Here is a 24970-nt window from a genome sequence, read left to right as displayed (position 1 = left end):
TCAAAAACCAAAACTCAATGTCTTCTTTGTCTGTGTGGGAGTGCACAGCCTCGCTATGACTCCATTGCTCACTCAAATCGCTGTGCAGAAACAGCAGGCATGAGGCCTTGTGTGGGCTGTTTTCTCTAGTTTCATCACTTGGAAATTTGGAGTTATCTAGTTGGTGTTGCTTTAATTGCACTGCTGTGTCACTGATTTTTGGCTTTTGCAAGTAAAAAGCAAAAACAAAAACATATATTTAAAAAGACAAGAGTCATGATCTGGAACTCTCTAAGATGAAAAACTTCATTGAGAAGTGGAATTAAGAACCTCTAGTATTTACAAATATTAAAATGCTATAACAAAACCCATATACCACTGAAGATGGAAATTGCTTCAAAATAGATGTAAAGAAACTATTAAAATGTAACCTAGTTTAACAGAAAAGAGTGGTGATTTTCTTCTGTTTAAAATACAGCTAAAAGAGATCCTGTACATAAGCCATATAGTGTCATCACAAAGCAAATCAGAATCTGTCTATCCTAGCTCAAAAAAGGGAACCAGTCAGCTTCAGCTTTAGTCCAGCAGGGTCAGACTGTCTTATCACCGATCTTACATTCTCCGTCCCTTGTTATTTAAAGAAGTTGTTTTGCAAGTTTGTTATGCTATTAATATCAACACAGAAATCAGGGAAGGAAGCTCATGTGTATCATATTGTGTCACTCAGACACTATCTTCTCAATCAACTTAATATACCAACTATCATGGGCAGCTGGTGGGCTGGCCCTTGATTTCTTAAGCTCAGCAGTAAAGTGAAGAGCTGAGCGAGGAGGAATTGTAAAAACGCACGAGTAGGTGGGAATTCCTCCTGCACTCGAGATTGAGGAGCAGAGTCCACAGAAAAAGTAAGGTGCCAAAGGACTACATGAAACCAGTGACCCAGGGCATGCCCTGAGTTTGTGGGTGTAGTCTGTTTATTGCCACACCAGACAGATCTGTCCAATGGGAGTCACAGTTCTAGAGAATGTCTCAGTGGTCCTGCACCCTCTGGCTGAGAGGCAACCACTCTGGTGGAGAATCTGAGTGACCTTGGCCAAGGTCAACCAAGCAACTTCAATAGAGGAGGATGAGCAAACTGGTGCCCACCTAGCCAGGTGGTGTTCATTTGACTTTAGCCTTGGCCTCGGAAGTCTTTGGCAGTCAGCATTCCCTTCTGGCCTCCTCTCTTCTTCCCGTGTGAGTATATCAGAGAGTAAGTATGATGGATGAAAAGGAGAGCATTTTATGCTCTCTAGTTCTACTGTCTTCATTTACCCAGCCTGGTTACTTAGTTTTCTCCTCCACCATGGTCTGAGTAGCCTCTTTCATCACTCTGAGGAGGAAATTGATATTTCTCCACTTGATAGGAGTATGTTGTCTCTGGAGGACAAGGGCAAGCTGCCCAGTTTGTCTGGTCCCTTTGATGATTTCTCTCAAATTTGTCTAAGGGCTCCAGAAATCTGACTGTTGATGAGAGACATTGACTGAGATGTCTTTGATACTTGTTGGCATCTAAACAAAGATGCCGTGGCTCTTGGTCTGCTAGGCTTCATGGTGGTGATGGAAGGGAGACCTTAGCAGTGTCTACAAATATGTCCAAAGAAGTGAGCAAGCTTTACCACCATAGCTTAAATGCATTAGAGTGAAGTTCAGTTCCACTGTACACTGAAGAACTGTGGAGTGAGAAGGTGGCTGCACGGAGTCTATAGGTCCTTTATAAGTGGAGGAGACGGTGGTTGCATTAAGGGATCAACCATTTCCTGTCCCTAGAGGACTCCCTTTCCTCTGACTCCAGTCCTCAAACTTCTCTATGGCTCCCACATAGAAATGCAGGAGCAGAAGGAGATGGAGCACGAGCAAGGAACTCAGGACCACGAGGGGTGCACCCACACACTAAGACAATGGGGATGTTCTATTGGGATCTCACCAAGGCCAGCTGGCCTAGGTCTGAAAAAGCATGGGATAAATCCGGACTAGCTGAACATAGCGGACAATGAGGAATACTGAGAATTCAAGAACAATTGCAGTGGGTTTTTGATCCTACTGCACGTACTGGCTTTGTGGGAGCCTAGGCAGTTTGAATGCTCACCTTACGAGACCTGGATAGAGGTGGGCAGTCCTTGGGCTTCCCACAGGTCAGGGAACCCTGATTGCTCTTCGAGCAGATGAGGGGGGGGACTTGATCGGGGGAGGGGGAGGGAAATGGGAAGCGGTTGTGGGGACGAGGCAGAAATCCTTAATAAATAAATAAATTAAAAAAAAAAAAAGAAATGTGGCCTTAGATCTGAATGGAGCCTTCCAAAGAGTCAGATTTCTCTGCTTTCTTCTCACTGACCTAACTTCAGTGGAAGTGGCCAAAGTTTTGGCTAAAGAGAACATTTAGTTCAAAGCTCTAAGAAAAACCTATTGAAAGTCAGTTGAGGGCGGAAGCAGAGGTTAAGAGAGAAAAGACTTTGAAGGAGGAGGTATTCGCATGCAGACAAATTTTAGACACGAAGCACATTTTGGTACAATGAACTGAACTGCAACTGAGCACTCTAGCACTCAGGGACAAAGGCTCTGGGGAAGTAATGGTTATCCATGCACTCTCCTTGTCCTATTTTCTCTCTATCCTACCAGTAAGCTTTGGGGTCATCCTACTCTTTGATGCCGACAGCCATTAGCAACAACTGAAGTTGCCACAGAGAGACGGGATGAACAAAGAGAGCGACTCCTCATGTACCTGGGATTTTTACTTTCTTCTAGTTACTTGTTGGTTTCTTTGAGAATCTTATGTGTTTATTTATTTATTGTGAAGAAATAACCCTAGCATGCTGTTTTGGCTTGTTATTTTCTATGTCTGTTCCTTCCCCAGATACTTAGAGCTCTCTGAACTTGACGTGGCATAAGGCGAGTAAACATTTGTGTGGTTGGCACACAGCACAGGGCTGGAAACAAGCACAATTGACACTGGGCCACACAAGGGTCACCACAAAGTCAAAGAAATACAACACAACTCAAAACACCAGCAGAAGCCACAACAGGCAGCAGATTTTACATGTGCCATGGGAGAGTGAGAGAGGGGGAGAAGAAGGAAAGGAAAGAAGGAAAGCCCAGGAAATATCACCGAGGAGCATTCATGACAGACAGTACATCAGCAGAGGAATTTCCCCCAAGGCACTGCAGGGAAGTAGCGCAGAAGACATCTGAAAAAAAGGGAACAAGGTGCATTTGACTACGAAGGTTTCCAAATCTTCACTGTGCGTGGAAATAGATGGGCTTGACTTTCCCAGAAAGGATCTTGGGCACTTGCACAGAGATGATCTCTGCCATCATTTCAGGAAAGTCCACGCTCACCATGTGGGACTTGATTAGCAGGTCAAAAGTGAACTGATGCAGCTTTCTTGCAATCTGTAGGGAGAGTAAGAGACAGAACAAACATGGTCAATAAAAACTTGGCTCCTGCCCAGCTCTCCTCCCACCCTGAATGCCAGTACCTTTAGCATTTTGTCCCAAGGCCTAGCCTTGATCCTGTTCAGTGAGTGTGTGTGTATGTATGTGTGTGTGCATGTGCGCACATTCATGTATGTGTATCTACCCATTTGTGTGTTTGAAAAATGATCTCCAGGGCTCCTACAAATCATTCAGACCATTTCAAGTCCTCTGACTTAGGACTGAGTGTTCCTCATTTCCTATCCTCCATTACACATACACACACACACACACACACACACACACACCCCACATGTTCTCTCTCTCCCTCCCTCTCTCTCTCTCACACACACACACAGAGATATACACACACACAAACACACAGTTTCAATCTTTTTCTGTCTTTCTACCTTCCTCCTTCCCACTACCTCTCTCTCCTTCTTCCTTCTACACACACACGCACACGCACACACACACACACAAACACACACACACATACACACAACTCCCATGTACATGACTCAAGGAAAGGAGGAAAGAAAAATATTTATGCCTGTTTTGTCTGCCTGGAAAATTCATCTGCCTTAAGCTTCTTCCCTAAGACCCAGCTTCTCAGTACTCTACTCCTCCACCCCTTTCACAACATCCAGCTAGGACATTGTGGCCTGTGTTTCTTTCTTCTCCATTGCATTTTCTTCTTGGACCATACTCAAAGCCAGATGCAAATGGAAGCACCTCCCAACAGGTGGTGCCAGACCCTAGAGGAACCCATTGTCACTGCGCTCTATCAGGCTGCTCTCCCTGATAAAGCACCCTCTGGAGTTTGCTTACAGGCTGCACGGAATCCAGGAGCTTGGTGAGCTGGTAGAAGCGCCTTGAGCAGGATGTGGGATTTTTTCTTTTGCAGGCAATGATACGATCGAGTTCCTTGATGTAGTTCATTCGTAGTTCATCAAAGAATTTTTGATTTTTCAGCCCATCCACTGGAACTGATGTGGGATGAAGACAGAATGGGGAGGGGAAGCATGCCCATGAAGGAGCATTAGACAAAGCACCAAGTTTTCGGACCACAAACTTGATCTTCCACCCCCACACCAAGGGAAGCATCTATTTGGCTTTCTATCAGTTGAAGTCTGTGTGCCTGGGGCCTTCAAAGTAAATGATTTTCTGTACTTAACACGGAGGAGTTAGATAAAATAGACTGAACTCTTTTTTTGACTAGTTTGTACATGCACCCATTTCTCAGGCCCCAAACCTTTTTGTTCTCCATCCAGCTGTGATTTAGACACTCAAGGAACCTGGCTTATCAAATACCAAATGCCTCCATTCTTCCCCATTATACTCTGCTTAGAGGAGACATTCTTCCTTGACTGTCAAGCAAGCCTGTTTCCATTGTTTCCATCCGCCTCCTTTGGTTGCTAAAGAGGAAATATCCTCTAGGAGGTGATCCCTCCTACTCTACTCCTCTGCAAGGAATGCAAGGTGGCTCAAGCCTGTTCCTACAGTAGAGACTACAGGCTATCTCAGAGGCCTGTTACAACTTCTTTAAAGGCCTTATTTCAGTGACGGAATGAGAATAGTGAATCTGGTAGAGGCTGAATTCTACCAATGAAACTGATCTCTCCACACGAAATTGGTCTTTTAAGGAGAAAGGATGCTGCAAGGATGTGGAGGGTGGAGGGAGGGAGAGAGAAGGGGAATAAATGGAAAGCGTAGGTCCCCTGGTGCCTCTGTGCTCCCACTGGCATCCTCTATAGACCCAAGTACTTACTAATGCTGAAGAGTAGCAGGGCTTTCATGCACAGGAATTCCTGGGGGGTTATCTGGAGCCATCCGAATTCTTGAGACAGTTGCCTCATGCGCACACACTGGCTGTACATCCGAGACTTGTGCATGCGGTACCTAAGCAATAGACAGACGTATAGATGAAAAAGAGAAACGAGGGGACACATCCAACCAGCATTCAAGGAATGCTCCTTGGAGGCCCACTCTCCTGCAATTCTCCAAGAAAAGCTGGCTTATTTGTCTTGCGAGGACTTCAGTGACAAGGGATTGTCCTGTTCTCCCCGTCCCCCAAACTTCTGATGCCCAGATAAAGGCTCATCTTCTCTGGTCAGGATGTGGTTTAGCACATGGAATTTCCAGGCCTGCATTTCCTTTCTGTTTCCTGAGTCAGGGACAGGAAAACATGACAAAATGAACACAATGGGGCAGGGACATGGTCTCCCTGACTACAGTGTTAGGATCTCAACTACAGGCAGAGCCAGAACCTGCCCACTTCAGGACTTCTCAGAGGGACTCCCAGGCAATCTACTCTGTGTGAGAATGCCAGGGTTTGCAAGGAGCCACAGGTGTTTATCCTGTCAACACCCCTGCATGCCATTTCCTGCAATAGAAATGGAATCATTTCTTTAATAAAAACATCTAGCAATAGACATAAATTGCACATTGTCCTTTTACAATGAGTTCCAGTGCTTCTAAATGTGCTAGGGGTGTTTTGCAATGTCTAGTCTCTAAGTCCTCTGCAGAGGGGAGCCCACTCCCGCAAAGACTGGCTGTTCCTTACTACGGTTTGGGAGTTGTAAACATCTGTGAGCTGCTTTCTTATAGTGAGTTGTGAACAGATTATCACATTATCACCTATAAATTATATGGGGAAGAGGCCAAGACTCAGAAAACTTCAGGGTGGAGGCAACCTCTCTGTTCCATGTCTGGTTATGGCAAGTTAAGTCATGCTATCTCCAACTAGTAGGCCTTTAAGTTGAGAAATGTGTGTGTGTGTGTGTGTGTGTGTGTGTGTGTGTGTGTGTGTGTATGGGAGAGAGAGAGTGAGAGAGGGGGGATGCTCCTTTGTAGCTTATGAAGAAAGGAAGGGGAATTGACACCAACTTTAAGTGCCTAAGTGATGAGGACAAAGACCTCCCAGATGAACTATAAAGGCCATGTTTTGATATTCTAGTTCCCAAGTCACTAGCCTGGTGAAGGGGTGAGCAGGCTTATCATTGCCTGGGCAGAAAGGAGCTCTGTAGAGACCTTGGCTACCCTGGAGAAGGAGGGAAGGTAGCAGGTGGTGAATTATTCAATCCAGGCTGAAATCCAACTGGACAAGGGAAGTGTTTAGATGGTATCACAAGTCAATTGAGCAGAACAGTGCTGCTCTAAGCTCTTTTACCCTAGAGGACATTTGAGTAAGTCCTGCTTTCCCTGGAACCTGGCTGTGCTCCCGACTCCATTGTATTTGCACGCCTCTGTGGATGTCAACACTGCAGCGTTTTAAATCATAGCCAGGGCACAAAGGATTCCTAGAATATTGCTGTAGGCCCCTGAGACAGAAAAGATAGGGAATGGGTAGGAGAGAAGAGGAACAAGCAATGAGAAGAGTTCAAAGAGGAAATAAACAGGAAACAGGAAGAAAGAGTTGGGAGAGAATTAAAGGAAGGAAAGCAGAATGGCAGTAGGGGGTAAAAATAAGGGGTAGGGATGGATTTCCAAAAGAGAGCAGAAGTGGGCATTGCTAAAAGACAAGATAAAAGGAAAAGTGAAAATTGGGAAACACTAAACCCAGTGCCTGGCATGTGGTTAGCGCTTAGTTAACGCTGTGTAAGGAAGGTGCTGCAATGTTATCTATCATTCAATAATGAGAGATGTGTGACCTGGAGAACTGCAGCAATTCTCCCATGGTTACAGAGCTCGAATTTAAGTCCATTATCCTCATAACATGGGATTTCCACAAAGAAGGAAAGAACGATGAAAACTTTACTGAGAAAGGGTTTTGGCCTTCCATAGAGCAGCATATGGATTTTCTCAGCTTCAAGTCCCAGGCTCTGTCTCTCTGGGCTTCAGTTGCAAGCAATTATAGTTTTCAACTAGGGAGTACTGCATTCCCAGTGGACAGTAGAAATGTATGGAGTCTGTTTGGATCTCAAAATGACTGAAATCTTATTTATCAAGCAGGTACCAACCAGGGATATTAACATAATGCATTATGCAAAACTCCATAACATCTTGTACGTGAAAACATCCCAAAATGTCAACAGTATCTATGTTGCGAAGCCCTGGTCTAGATATTTGTAAAGATTCTGATGACTGTATTGCAACTGGTTCCTACAAATGGGAAAAAACCTTGTTTCAGGATTTTTGTGGCTTGATAGATCTAAGCCTGATACTTTTGGAAGCTCTGTAGTATCTTTTAATGAGATAAAAGACCTAGCTACAAAGCTGAGGTGGGATGCCATAGAGAAGGAAATGGCTATTTAGAAATTCATCACTATGCTGACTCCCAAAGGTCTCAGGGCTTTGAGGAAGGTAGAGCCAGTGCTTGAGTTTATTCAATCAAGAGCAGTAATGGGTATGAGGCTTTACAACATCTGTCCCAGAAGATGGCATCAAAGGTAACTCTTGGAAGGTCTGGAAATGAAAGTCCTGGTGGCTATTCTTAGGTTCTGACTACCGGGCTTGGCTAGGTTGAAAGAGAGCAGCTGGGGACACTTACTCTGCCTCCCACAACACTGCTGTGTTTTAAGGAACCAGAAGCCTGTGGATTTTATTTAAAGGTCTGAAGGATGAGGAAGCTTAATTCCTTCCTCTACTGAAGGGATTCTCTGTAATGAAACGAGCTCAAGGTTCTTGGGAAACTTATTCCGTTCAGCTCCATTCATAGTGCCACGGCAAACCCTCACATAGTGGATGTAGAGAACACTAGCGCTATCAAAACCTCACATAGCGGATGTAGAGAACACTAGCGCTATCAGAACCTCAGATAGCGGATGTAGAGAACACTAGCGCTATCAGAACCTCACATAGCGGATGTAGAGAACACTAGCGCTATCAGAACCTCAGATAGCAGATGTAGAGAACACTAGCGCTATCAAAACCTCAGATAGCGGATGTAGAGAACACTAGCGCTATCAGAACCTCAGATAGCGGATGTAGAGAACACTAGCGCTATCAAAAGGGGAAAGGGCATGAAAATGGGATTGCTAGTCTGTTCCCTTCCTTTTCTTCTTGTTCCCTTTCCCTGTCCTTTTCCCACCCTTTCTGTTCTGTTCACTTTTCTTTGTGTGATGTTATTTGCAGCCTAGGCTGGCAGCTCGCTTTGAATATCCTACACAAGTAAATTTAACCTTGAACTCCTGATCCTCCTGTCTCAGTCGTTTAAATGCTAGGATTCTTTGAGCTACCATTCTTGGAGTAAAGATTTTAATTTCTTTTCAACCATGGACCGTGGTTAAGGGGTCTTGTCTAAAGATCAAGACATGGATAATAGCAGCACTAAGACTTTAGCAGAGAATATGATTCTAAAAATCTAAGCTTTTGGTCAAATTCATGAAAGATAAATATAGCTGGTAGGAGATATAAATTCAATCGATTTAAGTAAAGGGAAATAGCTGGGTCATTTTATTTTAGTACATATAACCTCCCACATCCCAAAAGACATGACTATCTATGAAAACATATCAGGTTATCATGAGAACTCAGCGAGATGGGCTTTTTTTTTTTTTTTTTTTTTTTGGAAGTACTGAGCATAGTCTTAACATGAAAGCAATTGTTGAGCAAATAGTTACTGCCAGAAGTCCTCAGTGGTAGCAGAGGGACACAAAACTGGTCACAGGGGTACTTACTCATTGAAAACCAGGTCAGGTGCAAAGTAGAGCATCCTGGAGTTGACGTTAGTGAAGGACCGCCAACCCATGGCAAATACCATCAGTCCCATCCAGGAATATTGAATGACTGCCATCTGGTCATCGACATGCAAGTTGCGGAATCCTGGAGAAGAATGGGCAGAGGGAAATTCAGATTGCCATTGGTAGGCTGAATTACCTCTGGGCCTCTGCTTTGCTGAGAATTTGGCCCCCGCACAGCTACTGAGGTGCCCTAAAGGACAACACTGATGGCTCTTTCACTGAGGGCTTCCAATGAGATCATGATACTATCAGAAACGGTACAAATATTTGGAAGAGACTCATAATCTCACACTACTTAAAGTGAGTTGACTCTTTTTCTGAACCCTCTACTTCTATTACTCATTTCATCTTCACATGGAATAGTGTGTGTGTTTTTTATTAGCCCCACTCTGTGCATCTGTATAAACGAGTTACAGAGAAGCTCGGGAATTTGTTCAAAGTCACAGAGCTGTATCTAGCAGACTGGTTTCCCACGCCCACATTCTTGATCATTACACCTCTGGTAAGATTCAGTTTAATTGTCAGTTCTCCTACGTGGACAGTTCTCACTTTTCAAAGCTGTCCTCTGGTTGCCATCTGATTTCAGCCATGTCACAACTGGGAGGGGGATTCTCATACATATCTGCAAATTATGGAATGTGTTTAATGGGTATGGCTTTCTCTACACTCTCCTTAGACTATTTTCCACCATGAATCTCTTTCTGCCCCACACTTTTTTTCCTTTTGTTCCACCCACTTAATTCCGATTCTCCTAGTTTTATATCCTTGTGTTAGACATGAATAGGCTCTGTATGACCTGCACTACTAGACTAATTTTTTGTTACTTGCCTTCTGATGATTAGGTCTCACCTGTAATGATATTTCATTTGTATTTTAATAAGTAAAGCTTGCCTGAAGATCTGCCCTGGTTAGCCTGAGAGACCAGGCCATAGTGACACACACCTTTAATCCCAGTAGCCACACTAGTTAGCCGTAGAAACTAGAAAGTAATGGTGCACACCTTTAATCCCAGCCCTAGAGAAGAATATAAGATGGGAGGAGACAGCTCTCAGTCTGTCTCATTCTGAAGATTTCTGGAGTCAGGATCATTATTTTGGACTGAGGTAGAAGTAAGAGCCAGTGACTGGCTATTTTGCTTTTCTGAGCTCCAGGTTGAGCCCCAGTATCTGTCTCTGAGTTGTTATTAATTGTGATACATTCACTTCTTCTTTAAAATTTACAATTTTTGAATGCACTGTGCTTTTTCAGGTCTCTCTGCCTAGGCAGATGTCTTTGCTTAGGATGGAACACTCATATACCCTTCAAGTGTTTTTCCAAAATTCCTTCCTCTGTGAAGCATTTTCCAACTTCTCCAAGAGCATGGACCAACAATTATTATTTTACCCTTTCAAGGAACCTGGAGCTTTAGCCAATTAAAGAACTCAGTTCACAATATCATGATTTAAAAATGGACACATCTTCTTCCTTTATAATACTTCAGGCTTAGCTTCTTATTCATCATTAATACAGAGCATAGCTTAAGTAGTTAACTGGGTGCTGGAAAAACATTAATCAGACATATGAGGTATGGATCCTCAATATTTTTCATGCAATTTTTATAGAATGGGTATTCGATTTCCTCCAAATGGCCTTCCTTAAGTGCAGGAAACTGCCTCCCAACTGTTACATCTGTACTAATACATAGGTAGAACATATAGGGCAAGCTTCCCAAAACTTTTCAATTCTTTCCATGATTAAAAATTTAAAAGTGTTACCTCACAGCTCAACCATACTAGTAGTACCTCTATTTTTCTCCTACAAATTCAAAATTATCATTAAGAATATTCATTTGAATTTAGAGCAAGCATCTGGGAATTGATTTTATTGGATTCTAATGACCCCAGATGACAGACAATGTGACACTTATTTTTACCAACAACATGGAACCTAAAAATGAGGGCAGTTATGTGACTTGCCCATGGTCGTGCAGTCAGTATGGCTGAACTGGAATTGGAATTCAGGAATGTGAGTTCTTTGTTCCACTCTTTCTTTTAATCATTAGCTGATGGTCATAGCTCAGAGATTATGCAGGTCATCTGCCTTTCTTCGCCACAGGCTCAAGTGTGAGGTCCTCACTATCAGAATGCTCTCTGTTCACTCACCTACCCACTCTACCATTCCATTTTCATTTTGTCTTAGATCTCAAGTCTCCCAGTTGTATGCTATTCTAAAATCCATCATAGCACCACACTTGGCTGCCATGTTAGCGCCCAGGCCAGTGTTTCTCTCTTCATTGTATTGACAATGTACAGACTGGCTGGAACCTCACATGACAGAGCATTTCTCTCCTAGAACCCTTCTATAGTATAGAATCCCTGGCTCTGATGCTTCCCCATAGAAGACAAGAGGCCAGGTAAGTCAAGGTTAAGAGGCAACAGTTAAGGTTCACATGGGGAACAAGTCCTGAGAGTTTGAATGCTGAATGTCTGTGGTGTGATGCAGTAGGAAGGAAAAACAAAACACTGGTTGGTAAGCTTTGATCTTCTGATGTGAATGTGAATGTCAATCTGAAGGTATGTGGAAGGGGAAGTATTAAACTGTGTAGGTATCAAAGAAACTATACAGATGCTCTCCCCCTAATTCTTCAACAGCAGAGAACTAACAAAAAGGTGAAAGGGGAACATTTCAGTTAGGTTGCAATACTAAGAGTACTTTGAGCCACTTATCACTCAGACATAATACCTTTGCATATATGAACAATGTAGAACACCAATTTTCCATTATAGCTGCATTCAGTTTGCAATACCTGACTGTTTTAAATGCATAGATTTTGAAGTAGCCTGTTCAGACTACATGGAAAATATGGGAAGACAGAAGAAACTGCAGTTTCAGGTAACTGTTAGGCTGTTCTGGTGAAATACAAGGATTTATGCTAAGGTTTTGAGACCCAACCAATAAGGAGTGGATGATGTTTCCTTGTTTTCTCTTTAGACAGTTCAAACCTGAGGTCAACATCAAAAGAAGACTGGCGGCAAGTTAGATTGAGCTTAATGCAATTTATAGTGCTAGCACTCAATCATCATAATTATAAGCTATCATCTAGAGAGTAGGTACTGTGTTTCAGCTCCTGTACTCTTTATACATAAACTCCATGTTGATGACAGTTCTCAAAGTGTCCTACCATCTCGAAAACTGACAAAAGCGCGGCACAAATACCTGTGATTTTACTCAAGATTATATATCAAGCCATAGCTAGGATTTCAATCCAGGTCTATCTGATTCTAAATATGCTGTGTATATACAATTGATTCAAGTGTCTCCAATTTTTAATTACAATTATTAGTGTGCCAGGCACCTTATGAGAAATGTTCAGGGTGTTATCATTATCACACAAAATGTTCAACAAATTTCATCTGACCAGGTTCTTGTATGGGATAGCAACTCAAATATTGAAAGTGCAAATTACTTGAACTAGTAGGTGATTATAAACAATTTGAATAGTCATTCTTATGAATGCAGTAATCAGCTTCTTTTAGGAGCTATTCTTCTAAATGATTCAGTGTCAGAGTTCATTTATTCCGGAAAGAAAGACAAACTGATTTTGGCTTGAAGATTTGTTAATGGAGAGGAAAGTTTCCCATGCTGAGGGTTGAGTCATGAACAGCTCGTATTTCCAGGTAAAAGAAATTCTGCCATGGTCATTTGAGCTAGGTTATTTCTATGGCCATCAAATTAGAAATCAAAGTCTGAGATCAAGCTCTGGCTCCATTGTTAAGTAACTAGTGTAATAATTCAGTTAATTTCTTAGAGCTGTGGTATGTGGGAGAGAATAACAGGATCATTTTTGAGACTCAAATATAGGGAAAGCTTGTGAATCCAATAAAATGAGACATGTTAAATATTTGGAAATTGAGAATCTCCATTAAAAATGGCATCAAGACATCCAGCTGGATAAATGATAATAATGTCTTTTTTCTTGTTTGTATTCTTGCTCCCGGTGTGAACTCTCAAGTTTTGGCACAGTGCATATCCATCCACAGTCCTTGGGCTTCCTGACCAGTAATCTCATTGGCTACTTAAACTCTATTTTCTGATATGAGAAAGTAGTAGGGACGTTTTCGAAGCTGTTACTGGGGCCTTGTGAGTTACAAATACAAAATGAGTTCTTGACAGCCAAAATGAAAACTTTTCAAAAATAGAAAACCCATCACATGATTCAAGTGGCCTTCCAGGGGGTTTCAAGCCCTCAATGTAAAGCCAAGAATGACAGAAACAGAGAGCCATTATACACAATAGCTAGAGTTCATAGCTTGGAGGTAGTTTGGAATTAGGGGGCCCTGGGCTCAAGTTATACTAATTTGTTTTATGTATGTACACATGTATTTTTGTCTTTAGCTATAAGATAATCATAACTCTTGTCAGAATTTAATTCTGTGTAAAACAGAGGAACAGGTGACTACTTCATAGGGCATTCTTATGGTATACCGATTAGACAGTTCCTCTTTTTTCACTATATTCAATAGCAGCTTTCATTAAAAGGTGAGTTAATCTTTGACTTCAGAGGAAGAGACTCGGTTGTTGCAATTTCAAAAGAATCTGTGAATCATTTCATCTCAGGATTGGGAGAATCTTTAAAGAGCATATGCTTCATTGCCTGTCAAAATGAATTTCCAACAGCTACAAGACTGTGTGCCAGTGACTAGGAGCTTATGGCTTGGTTGGAAGTAGTACTGAGGGAGATGATGTGGGGAGGTGGTAAAGATGGGCAGAAATTCTGGCTTAAATGAATTGAGTGGATCACTTGTATCTGTGCAAAATGCTTTTTAAGCAAGAAGCAATTTGTTTACTAAAGGAATGTTTGTGAGTCCATAGTTAGAAGCCACCTAAAGCTTCCCTAATCTATTATAGTTAAAAAATAAGGTGTGTTGAAATAACAAATGCTCTAGTAAGGAAGTGAGTTCCCATTTCTTACTGAAGGTATCTTAGAGAAGGAAGATAATCACTTGGTAATTCTTTCACCTTGACCTAACTTTTCTTCCCATTATGATTTCTAAAGTACTGTAAAAAACACTAAGTGTTCCTTGAAGTTTAAAAGCTAACAGTATTAGAATTATGCTGGCCTTCCCTGTCACCTGGCAGGATGAAGCCAGACAATAGCCTGTACTTTTAAGAGATAAGCTCTGCCCACTCTCAATCTCTCTCTCCCCCCTCAGGCAAGCTCCTCTCTGTTGTCCTCTCTCTTCTGAAGAGGCAGCTCTCTGTTTCTCTCCCCCTCTTCTCTCTCCTCTAGACCTCTCCCTTCCCTCTCTCTGTCTCTGTATCTCTCCCCCCCCCCCATGAATACCCTGTTCCTAAAGAAAACTCCATACTCCCCAGCTCTGTTTGCATGGCATATTCTGTTTCTTGCCCACATTCCTCAAGTGTCAGGAGACCCAGAAAAGTCCCTCTCCCACTGTATTTTAAAATCAGGTTAGTCCAGAATGCTCTTGATGTGTACAGAGAAAAAAACAGAGCCAGAAGGGTAAAGGATCACAAATGGGTTTTGCGCAGGGATAAGAACCCATGATTTCTGATGTTCAACTTTCTTTCTACCATACCATATAAAAATTCCTGTAGGATAACTGAGACTTAAAACTACCTCTGGAATGAACTTACATGTTTCCACATAGAAGAGCACCTTGAGGTTTATGTAGCTATCGCTATAAAATATTTGATTTGGGGTTAAATGACAAAGTTTGATTATTGTGTATCAGTGGAGTCATAGGGGACATGGGTATGGTATCTTTCCTCTTGCTTTCTCAGTCTCAATTTCTTCAATATTTAAGGTGAGACCTTTTCTATGACAACCATTTATCTACAGTGTGGCGTTGAGTACTGTCTGAGGTAACGAGTATCTGGCCCAATGAATCATTCAATAAATATAATATCCCTCATCCCACATGCTCATTTTCCTTTTTCTTACCAGGCAAGGCCTTGGCCCACTTGACCACATGCACAAGCTGTCTCTCGCCCAGCTCGTTGAGGCTAGTTAACAAGGCAGCAAAAGAATCAGGCTTGTTGTTGTCGTGTCCAGCACACACCACTCCTGGTTCAATAGCTTCCAGGACATTAAGAAAGATAGGCTGACATTCATAGCCTTCAACATGTGATACTGTCAACTTCTGGCATGGGTCCTCAGTGGGGCTACCAGCATTGGAGTTTTCTCCTTCCTCCTGTAGTTTTAGATTTCCAAGTTTTTTCAGCTTACGAGCTATTGAGGAGTAAAAGAAATTTGAATTCATTATTAGTGACCAAAAATACACACTATAGTTACCCTGTTAGGAAAAGTGATTGAGCAAAAACAAAATCTTTCTCTCTGGTTGTAGAGTCTAAGTTTCTTACAGACAAGTGATTATTCAAAAATGGTTGAATGAATGAGCTGTCCTCCATCCCTGCTGAGCCCCAAAGTATCATACATTGTTTTCTCCCAAGTATAGCCTTCAATTATCTCTGCCAGAGCGCAGATGTCAGTATTTATACCTGGGACATTCAGTTGATTCATTTATAAAAAATCACCTGTGGCTGATTTCTTTATTTATCTATTCTCCACACTTCATTGACAAATAATAGTTTTTTAGGTAACATAAAGAGCATAGGCCCTGATCCAGTCTTGTAGAAAAGAAATAAACACCCACAAAAAAGTTTAGAAAGCGCCAGAATAGTAAAAACTCCAACAGAGGCAGCATGAAGAGGGAAAAAAAGTCTTTCTGCATGGTGAGGTTAGGAAATACTTTACCTCAAAGGTGGCATTTCACCTGGAGCTTAAATACTGATAAGAATTTTACCAGGCAGAAATGAGTAGAAAGGGCATAAAGAAAGGAGAGAAACTAAGAATCAGTGTGCCTATAGTTTATATTGCATATATAAAAAAAACAGGCTATCTACAGTGCTATAAAGAAGCTGTGGCCTGTTTTTAGTGGATGATGTGTATTATATTAAAGAAGTATAGGGTTTGTCCTACAGGTAATAAGCAAATAATGAATGCTGTAACCAAAACAACAATATAAATGTGTCTATATTTGACATTAAGAAGTTCTGGCTTACAGATTATAGGCAAATTCTGAATGTTGTAAACAAGAGTTATACAAATGTATCTATGTTAGAAAAAGTGACCAAAAGACCTGTTGAACGAAGATCTGGATTAACGTGGGTTCTAAATGGGTAACAAAAAGTATACCAGTTTGGAAACCAGGTCCTTTTCCTCTGTTGATTCTTTTCATCACTGAGAATTGAACATAGTTCATGCTTAATGTATAGTCATCAATTCCCCAATATCCTAAGTCCTCTTTTTTACTTTGAGAATAGCATTTAACAAAGCTAATCAGGCTTGCTTTGAATTTACTCTGTAAGCTGGGCAGGCCTTGGATTTGTGATTCTTCCATCTCAGCTTCCCAGGAGCTGGAAGTTCAGGTCATTGCTACCAGGTTTAGTTCACACACATATATATTGGGACTTAGGGTTCTCTGAGGACAAAAAGATTGCCACACATTCATGGCATTGTAGAAATTCAGAGACTAGATTTACAGCAGTTGAGAATTCCCATATCAAGTGAGAACGACATTTAGAAACAGTTTGATAATCCTCTGTATCTTCAGACTACCAAATCACCCCACCTTGGGAACTATGAGCAGGATTTTTGTTTCCCACCACACACTATAAAGTGGCTCAGATGTTTTCTGAATGATATTCATAGTTGATTATGTACCATAACACATACTGATTTTCTTCTTTAGCGGGGCATAAAATAGAGGGCAAAATGTTAGAGCCTGTAATAGTATTAAATAAATAATGTAATGTCCATGACTCTATTATCCATCTATAAAAAAAGGAAATCATACTAGCAGGCAGCTGTTAGAATGCAAAATAGAACATTCTTTAAAACAACCACAGTAATTCCAAATTCAGTTTAAGAACCATTTTCCTGACATATCCACACACATATGCATATGTGTGAACATTTTTGCATACAATGCCTGCACGCGCATGTGCGTGCACACATACACACACACAAACACACAAACACACAGACACACTTACTTTAAACGTCCTCTAGCAATCCAATGGTTATTTTTTTCTATTTTCCCTAGCACTTATATTGATAAGTATAAAGAATTGAAAAGGTCATAACTCTGAGATCTATCACAAGCAGATGCACTGGGAGTAGATCATAAACTGTATTTTTATCTAATCCTTTAAAAATAACAAACAAACAAACAAATAAAGACAAAACAAAGCGAAGCTGATATTCAATACAGTGCGCAAATGTGGTAAAACCTACTATATATCTGCTTCTGGCACCAGAGAAATGACATATCTAGAACAGACTTTAAGCACTAATTAGAAAGGTAAGCCCTTTACTACAAACTTTATCATACTCTTGCTCAGTAAATCAAAGTAATAATAGCTTGCATATTTGTATCAGCACTTAGGCCAGAGAGGAGAAAATTGTGACTATAAGAGAAGCGTTGAGAAGAAAAGGGGGACAAATAAGGATGCCTGAGATCCCAACCTTGACTGCAAGATGACCTGGTCCAAGAATCATTTCTATAGGATTTGGGCAGAGCCAGTAATAAGGAGAGACGTACTTCCATTATGAACTTCTACCTCCCACATAAAGGTATAAAGCTGGGGGTTTGGTATGAACCTAGCTAAATCTACTCCCAGAGCAAGAGGCCTGACCTTCACAATGTTTTGTCATTTGGTGACTCCATTTCTTACACTGAGTCTTTTTCTTGTACATTGCATTACAAACTGAGGATGCCTCCAGAATGCCCTGGTACAGTTCCCAGATAGACCCCACCCTTCTTGCTGGTATTTTCTGGTCATGGACTTAGAGAAAAATAACTTCAATGATTTGAACCTGCTTTATCTAGAAAGCTCACATTCTCTATACTTTATCATGTGGCTTCTCCAAAGAGTCTGGATCCCTAAAATTTGATCTTCCTTGACTATAATTTTTACTCTGGACAATGGACTTTAGTTGCCAGTGCTGCAACTAAAAATGGAGAAACAGGAAGTTCTGAAAATACTCAGTTCCCTGCCTAAATGGAAACATAGCTTGGGTACTGCAGTGATTAAAAAAAAAAATCATGGCTTGTCTTAAAGAAGAGTCCTTAGAAATCATCTTTCCAGTGTTCACAGATTTAGCTATATTCAGAATGGATTAAATATATTCAGAATGTATCTAGGAAATACTACAGTATACATGCATGGATGTACAAGAATGGTTGCATTCTGCCTGGAAAACTGGGATAAAATGTCTTTCCAACTTCCTATCCCTGGAAGACATCCATGTATCATGTTAAAATCTCTCATGATATACATGTATTCTAAGCTATCACTCTGAGAATTCTTGTATTAGTCCAAAGTTTCAAGTCAAAGTTGGGGATGTTGAACCTACTGAGGGTGAAGCAATCTAGTGGCAGTGGTATTGGAACCACGGATCCTATTCTTAATTTAAAATATCTTATGGCTCATTGCTTCTCTTTCATTAGATTATTCCTGCTCTATTTCAGTATGCGCCTCTCTGAGATCTAGGCTTACACTATTTTATATAGTACCCACTAGTTCTGTGTGACTATTTAAAATAATGAAGATAAATCAAATAAAAAATGTAATGCTTTATTCTCACTGGACTTATTGCCACTGTTTAAAAACCACATGTAGTCAGTGACTGCTAAACAAAACAGCACAGACATAGAAGGTTTCTATTATCTCAGAGATTCCTGTTGACTAGTGCAATGAATATGGCCCGCTCTCTGGGGCAGCCATCCTATGCTATTTGCCATATTATACTAAAGGTATTGATAAAGAAGGAAAGAATCCAAAATGAATGACACATAGAAGAATCCACTGGCTTTTATTCAGAAGGTACAGGGACAAAGAGAGCAGTTGGTGGTGTTACTATCAGTGAGATTTAGTCTGTCACCATTATCTGTACCGTGACTCAAATCACTGAGGTGATGGCTTGTGGACCTAAACAGATTAATTTAAGCCAGATCAATATGCACAGAGACTGTGAGGAAGATCCATCAAATGAAATTATTCCCGTTTCTTTGAACTGTGCCCATCAGAACTTGGCTGGCACTTTCCTATTGTCATCCAGACCTATACAGCATCTGCTTGAAGAAGAGTCCACATTCCCATTTTCCTCGAGGACCCTGGTAACGTGCTGTTCGTGTGACCATAGTGGCTTAAGCTGCATCAGGTGTTCTGAGCTAGCTGCATGAAGAGGGTTGCTGCACTAAGCATAATTGAAATAGGATGCCATTCATTCTGTGTGTGTGTGTGGGGGGGTTCCTCTGCAGCAGAGGCCAGCATGTTGCTAGACGACTTCGAATCCTAGACAACAAAGCTTGCTAGTCTCAGCTGTTACACAATGCCCAAGGCCTTATTTTCTTCCATGAAGGCCACCCCCATGCTCCTCCTATCCCCTCCCCCCCGCACCTGAGCCCCAGAGTCAATGATAACTGTTTCTATAAGATACACGCAAACTAACTGCTATGTCAAAGCAGACGTCTACTTAAACTGATGGGAAAACAGAGAAAGGGAGCAGCGAAAGTGGATAGTTCTAATGATACATGAACTGCTTTATGTCTCATCACTGTTTTTAGACTTAGGTTAAAGTAGTAGCAAGAAAGGATCCTCACAAGGTCTGGCCTTGCTCCTCCCACCTACTGTTCAGAAGCCTGGCAAGCCTGGATCCTGGACAGTGGAGCTTTGTGGAAACTCCCTCGACAGCACCAAAGAAAGCATTGTCAAAACAAGTTTCATGGTGTGCTCCTAAGGAGACCTACATGAGCTTAATCTGTAACTTGTCTAGCCTCAGTGACCTTTTGGGATTTTTCTGGATTAATTCTTTGTTTTCTAGGGCTATATACCTTTTGACAATCAGGCAGTGGAGAGGTGTAGGTGATGTTTGTAAAGTCTTTGAAACTTTGAATTACTGTGCCCAACGTCAAGGATGCCTCTCTTCCCTATACTTAATTCTGGAATTTGGAATATCGAAGAATTATCTTCTCTGAGAGCCTAATTTCTAGGAGGGCCTCCAAGATTTTGAGTTCTGCAAATATTTGCATCTTTGTTCAGTTATGCAGTCAAGTAGAACTGTAGCTGCTGTTGAAAGAACTGAGCAAAGTCTCTGTTCAGTTGAATGGTATGGGCTTGGTTGCATCCGGCAAGCTTTTTAAAATACTGACATCTTTCCATTAAGACCATCAGCATTTGAATGACTCAACAAAAAGAAGTTTCTCTGTAACTGGCTGTGAAAGTGAGGTGCCCCTGTCCAAAGAAACATAACTCTCCCTCTCACAGCAGCCATTGAGTACCCAGAGCTCCTCAGCTAGGGTTAGGGTCTCAGTGCCCTTTCATCTGCCATGCTCTAAGTTTTAACGGGACTTTTCCTACGCAGGTCTTATATTGTTAACCACAACTTTTGTGCATGCATGTAGGCAATAGGTATTTCATGTCCAGAAGACAGTATTCACAGCACCCTTCCCTAGCCTCCAGCTCTTTTATTTTTCTGACCCTTCTTCTAAGATATTTCCTCAGCCTCCAAAGGGTGAAAGGTAGTGGGTGGGAGTAAATAAATGCTATTCTGAGTTAACAGAATTCTTCATATGAATTTCAGTCTACAGAGGGTTGGGTTTTCAGCTCTAGTATAAATCATATCAGTCATCTTTCCATCTACTAGAATTGGAGTCAGTGTATCTTACTACACTACTTTAGGGTTAGAAGGTCAGAGGAATCCTAGAGTATGAGCCAAGGCAGATATCCCCACCTCCAGGGAATCTTTCTTCATTCTTATAGAATATATATATGAGGCTAGAGCAAATGGGCCAAACAGTAATTTAATTAATACAATTTCTGTGTGGTTATTTCAAAGCTAAGCTAGCTGGGCTGCCAGGAGCAACAAGTGGGCCCTCTCCTTGGAACAATTTTAAAAGGAGTAAAAATAATAAGCCAAATAAAAAGGAAAAATTTACAGAGAGTCTGGATTATGTATATTGTGTTATCTTTAAATTTTTTGACTGTGAAGGTGCTAAATAGGGAGAAACCTTTCATTGCATGGGCTGCTAAGATAAACCAGCATATATGTTCTAAAGATATCTTGATTCCAAAATTTGAGTCTAAGGATATGGTGCTTTGGAAGAGGGAGAGAAAAGGTGGAAATATTGTGAATACAGCACACATATTTGAAATTCTCGGGAATAAAATAGTTTTTGAAAATAAGGGCTCTGGATTCAGACTGTCTCATTAGTAATCATGAGTCTATTCCTGTGAGACTCAGGGAAAGATTCAGTCTCTCTGTACTTCAGTTAACTCATATATAAACTGTAGATTGTATTAGTAACTGAATCATAACATTGTTTGAAGGAATATAGACATCATGGTGGCATCTGCTGGTAGAATAGATTCTATACCTGAATTCTATGTCTGAAAAGATGCACTTACGATGAAATATTCCCTGAGCTCCAGGAGGAAGAAGAAAAAAAATGACACTGAAATTTTAAAATGTTATTATAATGGGCTTATTATTTGCTTGGTGGTAATGTTGAATTTTATGGTATGTGTGGTCACAAACAAATCTTTTATTTTCTCCTGTACTTTAGTTCGTGAATCTATGTAGTGAAAATCCAATTTGATTATTCTATACTACTGCTTTTAGGAGCAAATGCAGTAAGCTTAGTGAGGCCTTTCTGAACCCTGTGACAGTATATGCCAATGAACAGAGGCTATGACTTTTTCTCAAGAACGGATCTCTGGCAAGAACCACTTTGAAAAGCTGCTTACAGTGGCAAATTGTGAGGAGTATCAGTTTTCATTTGGGGTGAAAGATTGAAGGGCAGACTGACAGCATTCAGAATCATTATATTAGAGCAAGCTCTAACTCACTGGGTTGTGATTTTACGAAAGAGCACGTATGTGCATTATTCAGCACAGAGTAAATTAGGTAGGCCAATATATGATGGCCTTCACTCTTACTGAACTCTGCATTACCCTGTGTTCATGACGCTCTTTATCCTAAATAGATAAATGTTCTGGGAAGAAATTATTTCTGAGATGTATAGTTTCCACTGTGACTAAAGTCTAATAGGAAAGAGAATGATAGTTCAAAGGATCACAAGCTATCAGTCTGGTACACCACTAGAGTCCTTGGGCACCTATGCATTTCTTCAAGGAAAGACGAAGTGAACTTTAGTATGCAGCCTCACCTGCCTTCAAATTAGTCTAGACCTACAAGTGAGCTTCTATGTCAGATTTTATTTGAAGAAAATATTCCGTTTTTTTTAAAAAAGGGATTTGGGGAACTCATATGTTGTCTATTTTTTTCTTCACCTTACTTTATAGATAGAGAGACTAAAGGGCAAAAGTAACTCATGCCAAAACACATAGTTATGGTAGAACAAAAGACCGAACCAGATGTCTTAGCTTACATGGTGGTGTGCTTTCCTTCCTGCCAGCTTGACCAGCATGTTCTTAGTAAGAAGGGTCAGAAGCAGGGACTGGAATTGGATTGGGGAAAATTAAGACAGGAACAACAGGTAAAGAACAAAACCAGTCCTTGACAAGCATGAAGAAAGAGCTTAGCAGGGGAATGTGACCAAGTGGGATTAATAAATGTATGACAAATACCCTCTCAGGCAAGAAGGCTCCTTGGTCTCCACCCCTGCCTGCTGACTAGCTTTCTCCTCTCAGTCTCAATTCTTGGTCAGGGGAATAGTCAGGAGAAAAAATATCAAATTTTATCTTTCAAGGTTTATGTTAGACTATTTAGTCTAATGGTTTTTAGTTTGTGGAGGAGTAAACATAATTAATAATAGAATGATATGCAATGCTGCACATCCGTGCCAAAGCACAGAAACTATTTCCAAGTCTCCCTTCTCTGACTACTGAGCCAGCAGAAAGGGGTTCACTGTCCAAATGCCATCCTGAATGAGGAGCACAGGGTCATTACCCCAAACCTGCTCATGAGAAATTGTAGAGCCTGGAAATGCTTTTGCATACCAGGATTTTCCACTGGAAAAAGTAAGTACATGAATTTAGAGCATACATGCTTTTACAATTACATTTAAACTGACGTTAAAAACAAATGCGAAACAGTCCATGCTGAACCAGGTCAGTACGACCTGGAAGGCAAACGAAAGTTTTTTCTCTCTTTCTTTCTTTCTTTCTTTCTTTCTTTTTTTCTTTCTTTTAAGAAAGAAAAGAGAGAAAAGGAAGAAAAAAGGCTGAGTGTTAACAGGATTAATTATGTCAGTCTGGTGTAAAGAAAAAAATTACCTTGGGTGTATTCATGGTTTTATTAAAGAAAAATTTTACTAGCAGAAATAGTATTCATGCAAATAGAGAGTGGTTAAAAACTAAACCACATTAGCCTTTCAATCCACATTACAGAAGTTGTTGTTGGCCAGGTGAGAATTTTGCCCAGAGGAGGAGGAGGAAATGCCCCCTGCCAAAAGCCCTTCCATGGCTTTGTCTCCCACGGAATATGGTTAAGTAAAGGAAAAGAGAATGGCTGTAGGCATACATGCAAGAGTGCCGTGGTATGTGTGTGTGCGTATGTGTGTTTAAGTGGTGTGTGTGTGTGTATGTGTAGGTGGTGACTTGAAAAGATACAGAGCAGGAAAGGCAAGTCTCAAACAAGGCAGAAAGAACATTTTTACTTTCATTTTTGTCTTTCCAGGTCTTGTATATTGTGTCTGCAATAGGCAGGAAACCATTTTCAATATGGAGGTTGTGGGAAGACAGAACAAAATCTTGAAATGCTAACTGTCTCATCTATTACATCAGTAGACTATTTGAAGTGTCTGAGGAAGTCTCACACAAGATATGATTAGAGGCAAGAGTTTCCTGTGAGGGAGCAGTGGGGAGTGGAGGAAGCACTCAGGTGAGAAGACCAGGTAGACTCACTTCCTCTATTAGCTTAGCAGGAAACAAAGAAAGCAGATATTGTTGGTCAGATTTTGCCTTCTTCTGCCTTACGAAAGGTTCAAGCTGTGTGGGCTACTGGAAACAGAGTCACCGTGACTTTGGAGAAAAAGTGCTATCTGACTCTAGTTTGTTTTTTCCTACCATATTTTAAGAGGGGCTGGCTGTCATCTCTTCCGGGAGAAGCAAGCATTTGGTTCTTTCTTGTGTGTGGATCAGCAACTTCCTTCAACTCTTTTGAACAGCCTGAAGTTGAAAGCTGAGTCTTGGGCAGAAATCCAGAAAAGTCCTTTTTTTCTGTATGGTCATTTTGAGATATATGTAATTCCAAAACTGGAATTTTCTAATATGAAAGAGTGGTTTTGTGATTCTGAGATATCATCTTATAACCAGTCAGAATGGCTAAGATTAAAAACACCAATGATAGCTTATGCTGGAGAGGATGCAGAGTAAAGAGAACACTCCTCCATTACTGATAGAAGTGCAAACTTGTACAGCCACTTTGGAAATCAGTATGGCAGATGTTCAGAAAATTGGGAATCAATCTACCTCAAGACCCAACAATACCACTCTTGGGCCTATACTGAAAGGATGAACACTCATAGTACAAGGACATTAGTTCAACTGCATTTATAGCAGCATTATTTGTAATAGTCAGAACCTGGAAACAACCTAGATGTCCCTCATCTGAAGAATGGATAAAGAAAATGTGCTACATTTACAAAATGGAGCACTACTCATCAGTAAAAAACAATGACATCTTGATACTGGCATGCAAATGAATGGAACTAGAAAAAAACATCCGGAATGAGGTAACTAAGACCCAGAAAGACAAACATGGTACATACTCACTCATAAGTGGATATTAGATGTAAAGCAAAGGATAACCAGCCTACAGTCTACAACCC

General features: G+C 40.9%; 1 protein-coding gene across 1 annotated transcript in view; it reads right to left on the bottom strand.

The window, feature by feature from the left end:
- Positions 1–3159: 3159 nt before the first annotated feature.
- Positions 3160–24970, bottom strand: part of LOC121444404 (androgen receptor) — a 170155-nt gene continuing 148344 nt past the window's right edge. Inside the window, exons 4-8 of the mRNA XM_041646217.1 lie at positions 15055–15342; positions 9051–9195; positions 5201–5331; positions 4261–4418; positions 3160–3408 (exon numbers count right to left, since the gene is read on the bottom strand). Coding sequence (XP_041502151.1) covers positions 3253–3408; positions 4261–4418; positions 5201–5331; positions 9051–9195; positions 15055–15342 — 878 coding nt within the window. The 3' untranslated portion in view covers positions 3160–3252. The remainder of the gene's footprint in view (positions 3409–4260; positions 4419–5200; positions 5332–9050; positions 9196–15054; positions 15343–24970) is intronic.

This window comes from Microtus oregoni, unplaced genomic scaffold (genome assembly GCF_018167655.1).
Source record: "Microtus oregoni isolate MIOR12 unplaced genomic scaffold, Mior012 000122F_ref0000035, whole genome shotgun sequence".
In the NCBI taxonomy this organism is placed as follows: Eukaryota; Metazoa; Chordata; class Mammalia; order Rodentia; family Cricetidae; genus Microtus; species Microtus oregoni.
Note: the sequence above shows the minus strand (reverse complement) of the source record. Positions and strands in the feature narration are given on the sequence as shown.